At 47.3% G+C, this 18,667-nt stretch overlaps 1 protein-coding gene across 2 annotated transcripts in view; it reads left to right on the plus strand.

Moving 5' to 3' along the window:
• The window catches only part of SUSD6 (sushi domain containing 6), an 88,072-nt gene extending 74,994 nt beyond the window's left edge, over positions 1-13,078 (plus strand). The window contains exons 5-9 of one of the 2 annotated variants that reach the window (XR_014184527.1): positions 271-468; positions 3,599-3,737; positions 4,961-5,382; positions 7,222-10,726; positions 11,489-13,078. Coding sequence is in view for 1 of the 2 variants with exons in the window: in XM_082057428.1 (XP_081913554.1) it covers positions 271-468; positions 3,599-3,737; positions 4,961-5,382; positions 7,222-7,247 (785 nt within the window). In the remaining variant the exon portion in view is untranslated. Of the gene's footprint in view, positions 1-270; positions 469-3,598; positions 3,738-4,960; positions 5,383-7,221 lie in introns of both variants that reach the window. The other variant, XM_082057428.1, reaches the window with a different exon arrangement.
• The last annotated feature ends 5,589 nt before the right edge of the window (positions 13,079-18,667 follow it).

Genomic DNA, 18,667 nt, shown 5'->3' on the forward strand with positions numbered 1-18,667 from the left:
GTTGTGTCACTGTTCAAAAATATCACCAGTTTGATGCCTGCCAACTAGAATGTGCTACTGGGAGAACAGTCAGTATTTAGCAATCACAGAAGACCTGTCAGAGGTGAAACTGAGCAGTGTTCTCTGCCATTGTGTAAGTCTGTCTTCTCGGTTTTGGTAGTTTCTTAATTCAGTGGGTGTTCGTAGGTGGAAGTCTGCCGATGTGGCGTATCTATTGTGCAACACGTCTTACTCTGAGAGATCCCTCATGATGCTATCTCTTTTTTCCAGATTGTCCCCAGCCACCACAGCCTGAGAATGGAGGCTATAAATGCCACCCCAGCCCATGCAACAACCCTCTAACTTCAGGCAGTGTCATAGAGTATCTGTGTGTCGAAGGTTATATGCTGAAAGGAGACTATAAATACTTGACCTGCAAGAATGGAGAGTGGAACCCAGCCATGGAAGTCAGCTGCAGGCTCAGCCCGGGTGAGTGCTCCCTGACTCCGGTGGGAAACTCAGAATTGCCCTTGCATTGGCATTTACATGATCTTTAAACACTGAGCCAGTGTGATGCTGAGGAAGTCCATACAGCTGTGTCTCATTGCTCCAGTGGTTTCATAAATGTGGCTCACAATCACAGCTCTTTATTAAAAACGTCTCTTCTGTAACAGCCCATCAGATGCAAGCTCAGAGCTCCTCATGCAAGGAAACAACCCCTGAAAAGGGCTATAAAGGAGGCAACTTGTTACTTATGAGGAGCCTCTTATTTTAACAGTTCTCATCCCAGAAATGGGGGAGGCCCTGACTCAGGGGTATCAAATTCATTTTAATGGGGGGTCACATCAGCCTCGCAGTTGCCTTCAAAGGGAGTAGTTACATTTATACAGTCCTGAAATTGCATTCAGCCCTTTGAAGGCAACTGTGAGGTTCATGTGGGCCCCGGTGAAAATGAGTTTGACACTCCTGCCCTAACGGAAGCATTTTCCATGTGGTCTGTTTTTGCTCCTGATGGGTGTGACAGTGCACCTCTCTGTGTCCACAGGTATATGTGTATGTAGAGCCAATCTTCCTTGCTAACACATTTACTAATTGTTGGCCTCCTGTGGCCAAGAGTTCAGTGGTGCTGCTTTTCACTCTACTGGCAGGAAGAAAGGACATTGCTGATAAGTGACTTCTGCGTCTCTCCAAAAGGAAGTGGACAGCTTTTGTTTTGTGGGTCTCTCTCAGCTGAACAGGAACTCCTCCATCAAAGCAGGAAAGTAAAAAGGTTTACAGGCAAATATTCATCATACAGCTCTTATTTTACCTAGAGTTGTTCTGGTTTTAAAAGTATGAATACTGGACAAAGGGAGAACTCACTCCCCTCTTCAAGTTTGGCTTGTTGATAGTCTTACTGCTCAGTCATCCCAAGTCAGCAAGATGTAAACTCTAGAATTAAGTCTTATAACCCATAAAGCAAAATGTGTTAGCTTAATCGGAAGGAAACAGCAAAACACCTCTTTCAAGTTCTTTATGGAGCTCACTGCGTACCTGTGATTGCTGGAACATCCTGTCCTGTCCCAAAGACTCTGTCTTCTCAGTGTCTCTGTCACGGCCTCTCCAGTAGCCCCTTTCTATGATGTATAAGGAAGAGAACTGAGAGTTTGCCTGACAGCAACTAGATCCTTAAGAGGCTTTTCAAATTCAGCATAAGCTTCCTTCCCACAGTGGTCCCCCTTCCCCTTGCAGCACTCAGGATGGATGACAAAGCTGTGTTATTGCAAGTAGTGTCCCTGGGTGGCTTTCCTGCATGGTGGTATTTGGTCTACATCAGAGCTGAAGGGATTGTGTTGTGATAAGCAGAAATCCTTCAGATCTCTTTAGCATCCCAAAGGATCAGTGGCCTTATAAAAAATATGGGACCTCAAAAGTCTTTTCCAGTGGAAAAGCCATTGGTCTCACAGCATTGGCTTTGAAACAACTGGCCAGGGTCAGAGACATCTGAGGTTTAACTACTGGGTCTCTTTCACAGGGCCGAAAGGAGTAGGAGTTGGGAGAATGCAGAGAGAGAGGCAGTAGATCCTAAAATCATTGGTAATGGATAAGATCCCACCTGTTCCATATAAAATAAATGAAATCCTGAGCAGTTATCAGATGTTTCTCTGAGCCTGTTGGCTCCATACCATTTTGACATTATATTGTGTGAGTTAGTGAGCATGTTGTTGGAATCTGAGATGGTGATTATGCCAGTGTGTACCCTTGGTAGTGAACAGTTTTACAGCATTGTGTACTGATGCTGAAAATGGAGCACCAATTTTTGCCTACTCTCTTCTTTGTCAGTGTACTCAAAGTGCCCTGGGTAATGTTGACAATGGAAATCCTTACTCAACCTTATTTGCCATAGGGAAAAATGTACCAGATGTTGTTTTTCCCTGGGGAGAGGTCAAGCTACTTCTGAAAAGTTTCAGGAAAATGAGTTCAAAACAATTTTGCAGAAAAAGCAAACTGGCTTTCCATCTTACATGCCTGTTTTGGGCATAGATTTCAGGCTGTAGTCTTAAAGACAGTAGTCCTCCAGCTTTTTTCTTCTTTTTGCTTGCTCTTCTTCCCCTCATCCCTACCTGCAGGCATGTCCTGCATGCCCCTGCAGACTGAGACCTGTGCTCCTGAAGAATGTGTTGAATGTAGAAAAAAGTAATTGAGGAGTTGCATACATGGGAATGTCCTGAATGTGAGATGAGTGATAGGATTTGCCAATGAGGAAATGAGGTTTTTCAGATCTCTACTAAAGACATAGATTAAGGACAGAGGCAACACATAAATGTGGTTATTTGCTCTAGGGAGGTGAAAGGACTAGTATAGTATTCTAGGCACGATATATAGTGTTCAGCAATACCAGCTCCAGGGCATTCTCTTTCCATTCCCAATTTATTCCTGTCTTGCAAGGGACCTTTAAAAGCCAAATTGGTTCCTGTACAGTCACACAGCACGGCTAAGGAAGAGCAGGAAAGAGTAACGTGAACAGGGCACATGTATCTAATGTCATCCCAGAACATCTGCCTTCTCTCTCTGTTCCCTGGCATGTGTTTGTGTGTGAGAGATACTGGATACTTATTGTATCTTAAATACACCCAGCCAGGTGACTTCGACCCCTTCCTTTGGGAGACTGTTCTATTAGCCAAGAAAACCTGTTATTTGGAACTTTCCCTATTGTTTGGCCTAAAATATCCTGCTTATTGTGCTAGATAATTATTGGCCTTGCTGGTGACATCAGGACATTTTTTTAGCTTTTGCTTGGCCAGATCTCTATATAATGTGACCCTTACTACCACCTATCAGTTCCTGTGGCCTGCTTGCACTGCTTTTCTGTTTGCCTTGTGTTTTTCCAAACAACCATTTTATGGGAGTGTTTTAGTTTAGGTTCCCTTTCCAGCTGATGGAGAGCTGTCAGCTTGAGCTCTCAACTGTCCTCTAAACAAGATATCTGGTGTGCCTTGACTGTGTGGGAAGCTTGGGCTCCTCACATGTGCACCCAAGTGTAAGTCCTGTGAGAAGGCAATGTGGATGTTTTTCCTTCCCTATGACAGTGATTTAAGGCAGTGGATCATTTTATTATGTGTTCCTCTTGGTTTTGTAGAAAAGGACTCTCCTCCAGCAATTGGAGTACCCACGCTGTCCATAGTAGCCTCCACAGCAAGCTCCGTTGCCCTGATTCTGCTCTTAGTCGTGCTGTTTGTTTTGCTGCAGCCAAAGCTGAAGTCATTTCATCATAACAGGTGAGCGTAGCTGGGGTTTGGAGGGGCTCAGAGGTGTCCTGTTTCTTTGCAGCAGAAACCCATTAGGGTACATTTTTAGTCCTTCATTTTGGAGCAACTAATCTTGCTTTTCTGCTCCTGCTGTAATCACCTCAGTGGCACCTCTCCTCCGTGGTCCAGCAGGAGTCTGAAATGGTGCTCTGCGATACCCAGCTGCAGTCCCCATTCTAACATGCCATCTGATGAGTGGTTTCCTTGCTCTTTTTCCTTGGCCTTGAATGTGAAAAGTTATGATCCCTGCTAGTCCAGCTACAGGTCAGTCTCCTGCCTCTTCCAGCCTTGGATAGCTGCTGAAGTATGTGTTTGGTTATATACATGTATCTTCCTCAGTCTGAGATCCTGTGGACATGAATTCTGGCAGTGCTGCTGGTTAGATACACACAATCTGCTGTTGTTCCCTGCTGTGAGAGGAGAACCCTCCTGGCCTGGGTTTGTGGATGAGAGGAGGGACCCAGCCTTAACAGTGCTGCCAGCTGAGGTCAACAAAGTCACTGTGGACTCTCTCCTCCAAATCAGCTACTAGTACTCTTTAAATAAGAGCAGGGAGCATGGCTGTCCAGCAGTGGGGAGGCTGAGAGCTGGGGCCCTGGATTATGCTCTTTTCCTAGGAAGTCCAAACCACTGGAAAATAAAAAAATCAACCCTGGGACTCTGACTCCTGAGTGGAGGTGATTCACACTGTGCCAGCTTAAGAGCTGCCTGCCCCACCCCACCAGGGGTTACCTTGCCAGCAGCAAAGGTGGCAGAACAGGCAGCACTGGGTGTTGCAGAATATAGCAGTGTAACAAGCTGAAATCACCTGTGGTCAGAGTCCTTTTTTATCTGCAGGCTGTGACAGCAGAGGGTTCTGAGTCATGGTCTTTGTCAGATTTAGCTGTGGAGGCAAGTGAGGTGGGAGGCTTAGTAACCTTTTCAGCTCTTGCTGCTAAATCCATCAGGCACTGTGAATTACAGCCCCTGCTCATGTTGATGGCAATTCAGAGTAGGGCTGCAAGGCCATGCTTGCTTGACCTTGTTAAACCACCATTCATACTTCTGTTGTCTCCAAAGTAAGCTAATGGTAAGCATTAGCGTTCTGCTGTGGGAGGTTACTGGAATTCTCAGTATCATATATATAAAAATATAAATACTCACCTTGATTTTTTTTCTTTTTCCCCCCTCTCCCCCCTCTCTGTTTTTTTGAGGCGAGACCAAGGTGTGTCTGGAGATCAGGTCTCTATCATGGTGGATGGTGTCCAAGTGGCCCTGCCATCCTACGAAGAAGCGGTGTATGGCAGCACAGGGAACTGCATTCCACCCTCGGACTCCCGAGTGCAGATCGTGCTCTCAGAGGGAGCTGGGCAGAATGGAGCCAGAGAGATGCAGCAGCAGGACCAAGGGGCTCACAATAGCTTTGAAAGAGAAGATGAAGCCCCCGGACATTCTGGACTGTGTGAAGCCAGTGGCTCTCAGCGCTCTGAAACTGTTCTTGTGCATCAGGCTGCTACCTCTTCCTGGGTAGCTGGCACGGCTAGCAGTAGACCTGTACACAAAGAAATCCAAGATTCAGAAAGCAGTGACATACAGAGCCTTTTATCACTCACTTCCTCCGAGGAATACACAGATGGTACGTGGCTTGGGCAAGAAGCACTGAATGAGACCCTTATAAAAGCAGGTTCTACAGCTGACAACCTAGGATGAAAATGGCAAGGAATGACCCTATGTATGTCAGGCACCAGAGGAGCTTTTGAAAAGAAGTGTCCCAGTCTCCATGGCATGTTTCACAACTTAGATGTGCAAACAGTTATTTGATGCCTTCATCTGACATCTGTGGTGTGCTCAGACAGAGAGCCTAGGGCAGTCTGGAGAGACTGTTGGGGTTCTGCTACTCACTCTTCTTGTCTTAGCAAAGGATTTGCAGAGAAATGCCAGCCTCTAGCATAATAGTGCAAGTGCGGTAAAATAGCTGTGTTTGTGGAAGACAAGTTGGGGGTGTGGGAGGATATGCTTGGGATACAAACCCTTTGTGATGTTTGGGCTTCTTCATTTTTAGACCATTTTAGTAAGGAGCTTACTGCCATAGCACATATAGTGCAGCAGGTCTGGCCTGCAAGAAAGACCTAGAAGGGATGTGCTTGAACTTACTGTACTGTGCAGAAGGGCAAGTCTGTTAAATAGTCAGTGCATCTTGTGTTCTTGACTTCTGTTCTGCCCTGAAGGACTGGCTTTACAGTGCCAGAGCTGATATGAAGCTGCAGCTCAAAATTGTTTCTGCAGAGACTGCTGTACCTTAGGCAAGAAGTGCAACTCGCCTGAAGATAGCTCAGGGCAGAACTTCTCCTCTCTGTGGTTTCAAGCCCTACAGCTGTAGTAATGCCTTGCAGAACCCTTACGGTAAAAACAGTTAAAGGAGATTTCCCCTAAAGGGTAGAAATGGCAACGTGTCCCAGGATGGGCATTAAACCTCAAGTGCGTAAAGAGCAGAAATCCGAAGGTGGAGCTTAACAAAAAATGTCTGCAGTGTAGAAATTAGAGGATGTTGCCTCTGCACTGTCTTTTTTTATCAGTGCCTGGAAACAAGTGTTGCCTCTCAGGTATGTTGTACAGTAGCAGGTTGACCCTTGCAGCAGGAGGCAAGGGTCAAAGTTTGTGCTTATGGCTCAAAGGTGAGGAAGCTGCAGCTACTGGAGGAGGTTGTATTTCTTCAAGTTAGGTAAGGGCAGGTGTGATCCTTATATTTCCAGCCATCACTGTTACAGTAAGACATGTGTCTTGGACGTTCTGAGGAGCTAAATGATTGATGAGGTCATGGGAAAGAAGGAAACTGTTACTGTTTAGGGAAGTTATTACCTTCTGCTAAACAACATTGGTAAGGCTTTACTGAGAATACTGTATTTTGTTGTGGGGACCCCCAATTCAAGAGAGATGTGGAAAAACTTGTCAGGCTCTGTTGGAGGCCTGCCAGGATAGCCAGGGGCCTGTGGAGACTTTGGCTTGTTTAATTTGTTGAAGAAGCACCTGAAGGCCAAGCCAACAATTGACTACAGTTACTTTACAGGGAGTTGAAAAGACTATGGACTACTGAAAAGACTACTCTTCTCAGCCAGATGATATAACATGGGGCAATGGCCACAGTCTTTAACTTGACACATTCAGGTTGGTTATTAGGAAAATATTTTGTGCTAGGAGTGTACTGCAGGGCAAGATAGGGCAACCAGAGAGTTCATGAAGTCTCTGTCCTTAGAGATTTTCAAGGCTGGAGCTGGCGATGGTCCTGCTCACAGGGGCAGGTTGGAGCAGAGCCCCTCCAGAGGTCCCTTCTGCTGTGCTGTGATGACAGGCAGACCACTGCATTACCATGTTACAGAAGTGAGAGCATGTCTTACTTTCAACAGTAGTTTTTCTGGTGTACGTTGAACTGCAAAAGTTTGACTACTATTTCTTTTTTTCTCTTCCCACCATTCAGATATTCCCTTGTTGAAGGAAGCATGAGGCCTGCTGTGTTTGCCTAGCCTTCTCCCTCTTGGATTTCTTCTTCCTCCCCTCCCCCTGCCTTCAGGACAGAAGCACTCTGTGCAGCCTTCCCCGTCCTCGCAAGCTGTACCCTGGATACCTCCAAGCAGAGACGCCCTCAGCTGAAGATCCAAAGGATGTTGCCAGGTTGCCTCCTGGATGCACCAGTGGGGTTGATGCAGCGCTGGCTTCCCCATTCCATCTGCATCAGGGGCTCAAGGAACATAGTGGATTTGAGCTCTCCTCTTCCCCAGCCAGATGTTTGACAGCAGTCTCTGAAGAGCTGCTCTTTTCTTGTGCCTTTCTCCTCCTCACACCGGCTTGTTGCAGCTTGTCAGCCTCTCTAGCCCTTCTTCTGCCCAGAGAGCAGGGGCTAAAACCGCTTGCTCACTGGGTGCAGACACAGTTTATCTATACATATATATGTTATATAGGCTCTTCTTCCAGCATCCTCGTTGCAATAGGGCAGGACAAAATGCTTCACTGGGACTGGAGCAGGGCTTGGGAGGGATCCCAGTGAAGGGGCAGCTTGTGATGTCTAGAAGCACCTCAGATGAGATGGGCTGTGTGACAACTTAGCTGTGCAGTAACAGTTCATTGAGAATTGCTAGAGCGCTGAAGGCTGAGAAGTCCAACGTGTAGGAATGCCCTCTGACCCCTTCTCAAAAAACACCTCTGCAGGAGTCCATTTCTGAAAATGACTTTTGTCTCTTTCTTCCATCTCTGCCTGTGCAGCCCACTTGGTTATGCTGTGTTTCTAGAAACAGGGACTGTACTGCCAATAAAACAACCCTTTCAGCTTTGGTCTGGTGCCAGAGCAGCTCCTGATGTTAGTTTGTAGAAGAGCCTTGGAGAGTGGCCAGTGGTTAGCAGGGTCCAGAAAGCTTGGAGGATGTGACTTTGAGTTAACAAGCCCTGTGTTAACCATGAGTTAGCCCCATTCCCTGAGGCATCAGGACTGGAACCAAATTTGTGGCCCAACTCTTCTGAATAAGCTGTGTGTCTCAAAGCTTTTCCAGTTAAGCTGGTTCTGAGCTAAAGCTTGGGTTCCTTTTGGTCAGATCTTCAGGCAGAGGTAACACTTCTCAGATGTAATCTGGAAGTGGTTCAGGTGTTTGCAAATGTCAAGAGCAAAACTGCCTGTAGGTAGGGAATGCCATTGGTGAGATCCCAAATTACCTTTCCAGCCACATAGGTACCTTGGTACTTGAATCCTGGGTAGCCACATCTCAGAGGCCAGAGTGTCTTCCTAGATTTGTACATCAAGAATCTGCTGTTTTATCCTGATAGGCTTCAGTGGGCCCATGGAGAAGGGCTTCTTCTTTGTGGCTGGGGGTAAGGAGCCTCTCTTCAATACAACACTGTTGTCTGTTGCTGGGACACCATAGCTTATTCCTGAACCTAAGTTTTGAAGATTGTTTCAAGTTCTGGTAACAGGGAAAAGAAAACCCAAAAATATGTATACCTCTGCCCCCACCCCCAGTTATCTATAGCAGGTCAGAATATCCTGTTTGCTGTTAACAGGACTCTCTTTTTGCCGGAAGCCGTGTTCATTTGGGGTAGGTGATCCAAACACAGAAGCATTGTCGTGGTTGTAAGGTTCTTCACCAGGGAGGTCTGGACACTGCATTCCCTGGGGTGGGTTTCAGCAGGAAGAGTTGGCTTCTTAGATGCATGTACCTTGTCATAACTGCTTTGAAGTAACTAGGGGAGTGTTTGCCCTGTGAGAAGCTGCTAAATTATTGTTTGAGTTGAAGGAGCAAATTGTCATGGCCTTACACATCATGAGGTAATGTACAGGTAAATAGGGATGCTGTCTTTGCTGCTTTGCATTTGGTTTTTGAGCCTCACCATCCTCATCCTTGTTTCAGGAACATACTGTCACAGGACTTGATAAAAGTGACACAACACCTTTATGTATAAAATTACTGTGGCTTCGCTCCAGTTCCTGGAAATGAGGATTGGCCACAGTATCCAGCCATGCGCCCGCTGCTCCGTTTCCTGATCCGAGGATACCTGGGACAGTGTGTGCCTGTGGATGGAAGAATCCTATTTTCCCTATCCTTGTTTTAGGAGGATGCTAGTAATTGAAAAATACAGTATTTCAAACTTCCTTCCTTATTGCTCATGTTACCTAGCATTAACACAAGGATTTGATAAATCCAATTTGGGTATTTTTTGTTCAGTTTGGATGATGAAAATCCCATGTCATCTTACAGTGGGACGCAGTCTCTCAGCACTGTAGAAGGCAAACATTGTTTACACATCTGCTATTGGAATTTTAGAAAATAAGCATGGGAAAGTTTGAATTTAGTTTTTAACTCCTACATTGGAAATGATCTAAGCTTGAGCAAATTGTCTCATTCACTGGTTTCATCAGGGATTGAGCATGTGTCGTGATAAGGAGTGTGGAGGGAAGAGTATGTGACTCTTTTCCTGCTACCTAAGCAGCTCAGAGCAGGAGGAGCTGCTCTGTATGTATTTAAGGTCATGTCTACTCAAACTGGCCCTCAGCAGTCAAGGTTTAGAAGTCAGGTATATGTTGTCTTCCTGCAAGAAACATCCTTTAACTCAGTGCTGGCCCCGGTTGGTGGGAGAATCCTGCAGGGAGATGGAAGCTGATCCCAGGCCTGACCTTGCCCTGGACGAACACCTGCTCTGCCAGCAGACAGCACGTACTGAGCGGCCCTGCCTCTGCTCTCTGCTGTTGTAAAGCAAGCAGCCGCCAGTTTGGGAGAGAAAATTCAGTTTGCGTGGGGAAGAGGAGGAAGCAAGCTGCACAGAAGAGGGAGTGCTTACATTTTGTTTTGTTTATAGAAATAGTGGGAAATGACTTAACTAAGGAAAAAGTGAGAAATGCAGAGATGGAGGGAAACATGCAAGCATAGATTTTGTGATCAGGCATCAACAAGCAGCTTCTGCTGGCTCGTTGAGAGGGTAAACCAGCAGCTCCCAGGCCAGTCTCTGCCATGCTGGCTGGCGACCCCCGCCGGTGCTTCCAGCGCTTGCAGAAGAGCCCGTCCCCTGCAGCAGCACGGGGGGCATCATGTTCCTCTTGCCCAAGTCCTCATATGTAGAGTTTATTTTCATATAAAATGAGGTAGAGTGGCTGGGCAGGAACCTGAGAGATGTCTGCTTGACAATTCTTTTTTAAGGGGCAGCGGGGAGCAAGGCCTCACTTTACTAATTATCAAGTGATTGTTACTCATGCATGTTTGTTTTCATTCTGTGGAGGCTGAAGAACTGGGAAGTCTTTTGTGCAGAGATTTTGGAAAAACTGAATTGCATAGTCCTGTCTTTACTTACAGGAGCAAGGGCTGAGGCTTAAAGATCCATCAGTCATGAGCTCTGCTCTATCTCAGGAGTGTTCATTGCCCTGAGCAAAGAGCGTGTCCTCTTTGACTCTTGCCATGGGTGGATGTGGAGCATGGAGGCTCAACCTTGAAAGATGTAACATGGTAAATATTTTTTTTTCTTTTGTGGTGTTTGTTTGTTTTCTTTTTTGTTGTTGTGTTTTTTTTCCCTCTGATGGGGCCACAGCCTCCTTACCTTTTTTCCCCCACCTGTATCTGGCAAAAGAATTCAAAGGGAGGCATTTTTTTATTACACACTCCTGATATAGTCACCTCATATTCTGTCATACATGCTGGATCCTGTGATATTCAAGAACATTAAAATGGTCGAATTACATTGGGAAAATAAAAATAGCACTTATTTTAAAGGTTTCTTTTATTTTTGGAATCTGATAGGTTAAAAAATTAAAAGGACATTTCAGAAAGTACTATGTGCAATAAAAAAAACTCCTTGCTCCCTTTCAGTTGCATAGTTCTAAAAAAATAAAGTGCAACCTACTGCAGTGTTTACAGCCCAAGCATTGCAGAACTTGGACCAGTGTGAGAGCAGCAGAAAGTGAAGCTGCAGTAAGCCCCGGGGAGCCTCCTCCCCAGCTGCACGGGGAAGCTCAGCTCGGACAATGAGCCACTTGGGTTGTGTTGGAGCCTCCTGCCACCATGCAGGGAGGCAGTGACACGGGAGAGAGAGGTGGTTTTGTGTGTTTCACAGCTCTGTCTCCCCATCCTTAACTGTAGAAGAGGTAACAAATGAAGTTGGGAGGAGAGACGTGCTGCAGCACGTGAGCCTGTGGAGTTGTTGCTTAGTTAACTTCATGAGTTTGGGAGGGAGAATTGCTTAATGCATTTTTATCTTTTCTTTTTTTTTAGCCACTGGGGAACTTGCCATGTAGATGAAAGCTTACTCAGCACTCAGCAAGCGTGCTGCTTGTTGTTAACTCCCGGGACATGTCCCCTGAGGTTTCTCCTTAGCCTTTCAGCTCCAGTGTGGTGATTCGTTTAATGCATCTGGAGCCTTTATTTGGCCATTTCAGCACACAAAGAGTCAAGTGTGTTAGGATGAAATATGTTCCAGTCATTTTGGGAGGAAACCTCCTGAGATGCGCCCAGAGGTGGATGACTTGGGTCAGTACTGAGGAGTGAGGCTAAGAGGGTGACACGCTCAGCCGTTGGAAATAATCCAGGATGGTGAAGTCATTTGCAGCACAGAAGAGGGAACATAAGGCAGAGGTAAGGAAGAGCTGTGACTGAAAACAGGGATATGCTGCTGGCTAATGAGCTAATGTGTTCATGACCAGGTTGTAAGGAAGCGTGTGCTTTGTTTAGATGATTTAGCAGACACCAGCAGGCTTGCTGTATTTAAAAAACAAAACAAAACATACAACTGATGGGACACACTGAGATTCCCTTGTTGACCTTTTTAGAACATATTTGTAAAACCTGGTTTTACTGCTCTGATAGCGGTTGTTACACAAAAAAAAAAAAAAAAAAATCCTGCCTTATTACTTTGTCCAGATAACAAAATAAAAACAATTTAACATTCTGGTTTCTGTATATAAATGCAATAAATCCCATCCATTTGCACATCCTGCCTCAGACCATCCTTGCCCTTCGGTCCTTACCAGGGAGCTGCAGACTGACTTGCTCTTTGTGAACACCTTTGTTTGCAGAAGAATGTCATTAGAAATGTTGTTCTCTGATGGGCTGTGAAAGCATGGAGTGGTTTCCTAGAGCAGGCTTCATTTTAAGGTGTATTTTTTACAGGACATAGGCCTTTTTCCAACCCTTCATCTCCTCCTCCTGCCCTTCCACACCAGGACAGAGCGCACCACCTCCCATATGTCTCTTCAGGGCCCTGTGCTCAGCACAGCTCCCGAACTCGACCCTCTGCAGGTGGTGTATGGACACATGCACCCAGGTTTGGCTGATTCTCTGCATATGCTTTCCATAAGCTGTGCTTTGGCTTCTCTCCTGCGGTGGGCAAGGACAGGGGCAACTCAGTTGTGCTGGAGAATGTTTTTGTTCTGATTCTCAAATTTGCTTCCTTCCAAAAGAAAACAAAGCAAAGGTGTCTGTGAAACAGCTGTCCTAGAATGCGGTGGGTAGACTGCCGGTAGTTGCTGATGCAAATGCAAAGGAAGCTTGATTGCCTTTGTGCATTAACCTCTTTTTCTTCTTTCCTGTATGTGTTTTCTTTTTATCTGAATTGCACCACTATGGAATTCTTTGCAGAATGGTACTCCATATATATGTGGGATTTAAAAGCAAAACCATTATTGATGCTGTGCAGGATGTCAATCAGTTTTATTTTGCTTTATTTTATATATTTTTTTCCTGGTATCCTGTACGTTGCAGTGGGTGTGAAGATAGTATTTTAATATTTGTACAAAGTTTAATTTAATTGTTCTATGTATATAACTGCATTTCTAAATTAAAAGAAAAAAGTTCTTTTGAAGTGATTCTGCAATCTCCTGTGTATTTTTTTTAACTGCTTGGGCCTTATGGGCTGGAGTTGTAGGATTAGAGAATACCTTGCAATACCACAGGGAGGCCTCAAGAAGATGCATTTTGGTGAGTGTCTGGAGCAGCTGCTGCGTGGTTCTGCTTGCTGGGCTTGGAACCTGCATTGGTGAGTACGGCACCAGTGGCTGATCACTGCTGGGGTGTCTCCATCTCTTGGTGGGCCCTTGGGAACCGTGAGCCTGGGGAGACTGTGTGGGTTGTCAGTGATGGGAAAGGGGAGGAGAAAGATTTAAAGAGATGATGTGTGTCATGAGAATACTTCACAGGCAGAAGGTTTGCACATAATAAGTGGCTAATTAATCTTGAAGACTAGATAAAGAGAACAGTATATATAGGAAGAGGATGTTATTTTTAGAGGGAGGATAGCTCTGACTGGCAAAATACTAATCCAAAGAGGGCAGCAGGACAGCATAGGAGACATTGGAGGGATCTTTCCAATACATGGGTGTAGACAGCACAGGTCAGAGTGCAGAGGTGAGGCCGGGTGCAGGCTCTGCTCTCACCTCTTCTGAGTAGTCGGGCTGCACTGGGAGGGTGGCAGAAGCAGAAACCAGAGGAATGGACACGCATTTGTTCCGTTGGTGCTATAGACAGCCTTTTGAAATTATTACCATTGTTTGTTTTGCTTCAAAGACTTAAGGTAACATTTCCTTTTGAGGCAAGTGTACTAATGAACATTCCCTTCTTTTAAGGAAATGTGTCGGTAGTGTAAGAGGAAAGGGAAGGAGAGGTGAATGGAAGGAGAGAAGAGATCCTTTTGCCCAACTTGTTCGAAGCAAAGTCCTTAAAGATGTTATTAAATGTTTGTGTATGTACATATATGATTTTTATCCTTCATGAAGGAACAGGCAGGTTAAAGAGAAGGGACATCTACCTTTCTCCCACTGCCATTTTTTTTAATGATTCCCATACAGCAAGCTGATCTTACTGTAGTTTTGCCACTGTGAAACTGGTGCTCTGTGGTCTGTGCCTGCCTTCCTGCAGCAGATAGTTGGCATGTGAGCATTGGTGGTCTCCAGGATCTGCCTCTAAATTACTACTATTTTTCACTGGGCTGTGGTCTGCCACGGTAATTCCAGCAGCCAGGAAGGTGCTTTTCTCATTGTTCTGCAGCTCTTATCTATTAGACGCATTGGAAATAATTTGTAACCTCTGGTTTGTGCCTGCAATGAGAAGTGACGGTGGGAGCAGAGCCAGAGGGAAGCCAGCCTGGGCTGGGTGGTCTGGGAAATCCTCCTGAACAGTTGGCCCCTTGGCTGAAGGGTGAAAAGGCTGGGGCATGCAGGAAAACCTCTGCTTCCAGTAAAACAGCCTCATCACAAAGACATCGACCCTGCCACAAAGCTGCTTTGAGAAGCTTGCTCAGAAAAGGGGATAGATGGGCTCCTGCCCTCCCTGGGCGTCCTGCCAGCCAACGCACTGTACTGCCGGCTCCCAAACAGGATGTTCTGTATATGTGGATTTTCCAGGAACACAAAGCCATGGACTTACCAGCCCCATTACAACCACGGGCTTTAACTCTTTAGCAGGACCGAGTGCATCTGAAGCCTGTTCTTGCCACCCCTGGCTGCTGCATGCCACAATTGGAGAACTTCGTGGTGGGCTCAGACTATCAAATAATCCTTTAGCGGTCTGTAGCTTTGCTGGAAACCTCCCCGCATTAGCAGCCTCTGACCTGCTTTTAGAGGTGTCACAAAATGAGGATTGCCCCTCCTGGAAGCAGAAGGGTGCTGGCAGGCTACATGCCAACAAGCTCTGTATTTCGCAAAGCAAGTGTGTGCCCACTCCTCCTCACCTGCCAGGGCCATGGAGAGGGTCCCTAAGGAGTATTGTCCCGAGAGATGAGAGCAGGGTCTGGCCAGGACACTGCCTGCCCCCATCCCTCATCGGCTGCGATACTTGGCAAAACTGCAGTGGTCTCACTCAGCACCAAGCTGGCATCCCAGCATGCAGGGGAATGGCTGGACAAAGGCACACAATGGACTTTCTAGTTCTCTCTCTTCCCTTTTACAGGAAGATGATGTTTATCAGCAAATTCCTCACCTTAATCTGCAGTGACACCTGGGCTGAGACACAGCAGAGCTCAGGAGCCTCGAGGCTCCTGGCATGACATGGTTGTCCTTTGTCAGCTCTCAGTCATCTGGCCCATGCTGAGCTCATGGCAGGTCTGTGGGACACAGCTCAGGCTTTTCATGTTACATTCATAAAAAAAAGAACAGATTTTGGGGCAAGAGGGCACAGACACCGTTGTCTCCCTGTCTGCTTCCCCAGGCGTGCTGCCTGGATCTCCTTGTCTCCCCCTCTTTAGGGGTTGGTGTTTCAGACCATATGCTCTGCCTGGCGAGTGTGGTTTGCCTTCCAGGCCCACAGATCCCAAGTGAGGCCAGGGGACCCACTTCATGGGGCAGACACACTCTCCCTGTCCCCACACATGCCAGTCAATGTCAGCCAGAAGCCCTGGGGCAGCCTGCAGCAGGGGCAGTCAGGCACTGCTGGGCACAGGGCTGGCGCTCTCAGGGAAGGAGGAGGGAGCCATAGTGGACTGGAGCATGCTCTGGATATCCAGTAGCACCAAGGAGGGCTACACAGTAGGTGAGTGTCCCTCCCCTTGTCGCTGCTGCCTGACAAGGTGTGCATGTACTCAGACTTGCCCCTGTGCCTGGGGCTGTCACCTTCCTGTGGTTGAGCAGCAGCTGGGAGTGGCAGAAGGACAGGTTGGAGAGCCGGCAGTGGCAGTGTGTGTTCCTTCTTTCAGGTCAATGGCAGCTGGGGATGCCGTTCACAAGGCAGGGGCTGGGCAGAGCTGCTGGCTGCAGCTGACACACAGCTGGATTTGTTTCTGCACTGGCTGTGCCCGTCAGGTAGGCCTTCCTTTAATGGCTAACATGCTACCTATACTTAGAAAGTAAGGCATATTCATGTTTAAACCCAAGTTTAAAGTCTCCTCATGTTGAGGAGGCTCGGGGCCAGGTTTGGAAGTAGCGGAGTTTTCCTGGGGACGAAAACTCAGGCAGCGAAGGCCTCTGGAACAAGCCTGATGGGAGCCAGAACTGGCAGCCTGGCACCCAAGGAAGGTGACAGCACTGGGTTTCCCATCTTGTGCTCCCATCGCTGGGTGCTGCAGGGCACCTGGGGCTCCCCACAGGTGGGACAGGACAGCAGTCTTGCACGAAGGGCTTCCCTCCATCTCCATGAGCCGCTTGTGCAGGATGGCAGAAATCTCCTTGTAAAGGCAGTTTCCAAGTGATTTATCATCTTGGATTCAGCTCTGCAGACAAAGTTGTTGCCACCCTACAGTCTGTGTCTCCCCTTATAAATGTAATGTGGCACCAGATAATTGCTTCCTCCAAGAAGCTTTAAAATAGTTGATTTATTACTGAAACTGTTCTGTATTTCTCTCATGCTTCGCTGGTGCATTTTCAGCAGACTTACAAACAACTGGGAATTTATCTTCATGGCATCTCAGTGGGTGGGAAGGCCCACAATGTCCTTGTTGATGGGAGGAGAAAAAGAAAAGCATCGAAAACTGAAGTAACCTTCTCCACATCATAGGGTGGCTGTGTTGCAGGCAGGGAAACAAATGCTCTTAATGACACCTCCAGCATGTCTTCTTCAAGACCTTCGCTTTAACTGCGAGCTCCTGTTTCGTCCACGTGTGGTGATCCAGCATCATCCCAAGGGACAGCCCCTTTATTCCAGCACAGGCTGTGCCTGAAGGGAATTCAGAAGTGGTAATTCAGCAATACCGATTCTCCTCATTGTGGAAGCATAATGCCAAGGGCAACACTCTCTTTTCATTCTGCCTTGTGGCTAACTTGAGATAAACCAGGCAGTGCTGTGCCCTGGGGAATCAGCTGCAGGCCCTGCTGTTCCCAGCACAGGTCAGGTCAGCAAGGACTCTGGGACAGTCATACAGAAAGGTGAGCTCTCTTCTTTGCTGCATTTTTGCAGCAAAATTAGGAATTTCAGAACAAGGTGGTAAAAATGCAGATTAATGGAACATGAGACAGGTCTGGATGCAGGGGCAGGTGATGCTGGGGTGCAACTGAGATGCTGTAATTAGGTTTTCTTGCTTACTAGTGGAATAAGAAAAAAGTTAGTTGCTGTTTTGGTTGATCTGTCAGTTGCTGGGCTTGTCCAGCTCCCTATGAGTTGAGAACCAAGGATTAATGCCTTGTAGTTCCCCCCACCCTGCAATTGGGAGATACAATTAGGAGAGGTCCAGGGACACTACACGTTTCTTCCTTTATTTATTCCCTGTTCTATATTTTTACAAAGCCATACTAGTCATTTTATACTGAGGATTTTTTTGGTCTGTTTTTGAGGGTGCACCTTGACCTTTCCCACCGGAGGAAAAACCCACACAGCAACATCTCACTGCTCCTCCACCAGCCACGGTGACAAGAGATGTGGAGGGTTGGAGCGCCAGCCGCCTTTCCAGTCTCTCTCCGCCGGCGGCGGGGGTGACACGCGGCAACCCAAACCGGATTTTTTTGGGGACGTGTGTGGCTGCTGTGCCACCCACTTCGGCGTGATGCCATGAGCTTCTCCTCCCTTCGGGTTCCCAGTGATGGGCTAAAACCCGGTTTTGCCAGCGCTGTCAGCTCTTGCCGGCACAACCCCCCGCGGGGGCGGCAGCCGGGACCGGCGGCGCGACACCGCCCCCTAGCGGCCGCCCGCTCCGCGCAGCTCTGCGCCCCACCGAGATGCCGCCAGCAGAGCCGCGTAGCTCGGGGGCGGCACTCGCCGGCTTTACGCGGGGGTTCAAGGATGGGGGTGTCTGCTCCTTCCTGCGCTTTCACAGGTTTCCTGTACGTCCTCTGGTAACGAGGCACTGGTCAGGAGTTAAAAATGAAAATGTGCTTCTCTAACCAAATAAATTATTTTGGGAGGAACTAAAGAAAAAGTTGTTTGTATTTAAGATCAAAATAATGGAAGGATTGATTGATTGATTGATTGATTGATTTTAAGTAAAGTCACAACAGATCTACTGTACCAACCAGAGTGCTGGCACAGGGATAAATGGATCCAAACTGTCCATGAGATTCAACAAGGCCAAGTGCAAGGTCCTGCCCCTGGGTTGGGACAAACCAGTACAGGCTGGAGGATGAAGGGATTGAGAGCAGCCCTGAGGAGAAGGACTTGAGGGTACTAGTGGATGAAAAGCTGGACCTGACCCAAAAATGTGCACTTGCAGCCCAGAGGCCAATTGTATCCTGGGCTGCATCAAAAGGAGCGTGGTCAGCAGGTGGCGGGAGGTGATTCTGCCCCTCTGCTCCATTCTGGTGAGACCCCACCTGGAGTCCTGTGTCCAGCCCTGGAGCCCTCAGTACAGGAAAGACATGGACCTGTTGGAGAGGGGCCAGAGGAGGCCACCAAGATGATCAGAGGGCTGGAACAGCTCTGCTGTGAGGACAGGCTGAGAGAGTTGGGGTTGTTCAGCCTGGAGAAGAGAAGGCTCCGGGGAGACCTTATTGCAGCATTTCAGTACTTAAAAGGGCCCTATAAGAAAGATGAGGACAGACT

The sequence above is a fragment of the Streptopelia decaocto genome (assembly GCF_964273445.1).
Source record: "Streptopelia decaocto genome assembly, chromosome: 7".
Taxonomy (NCBI): Eukaryota; Metazoa; Chordata; class Aves; order Columbiformes; family Columbidae; genus Streptopelia; species Streptopelia decaocto.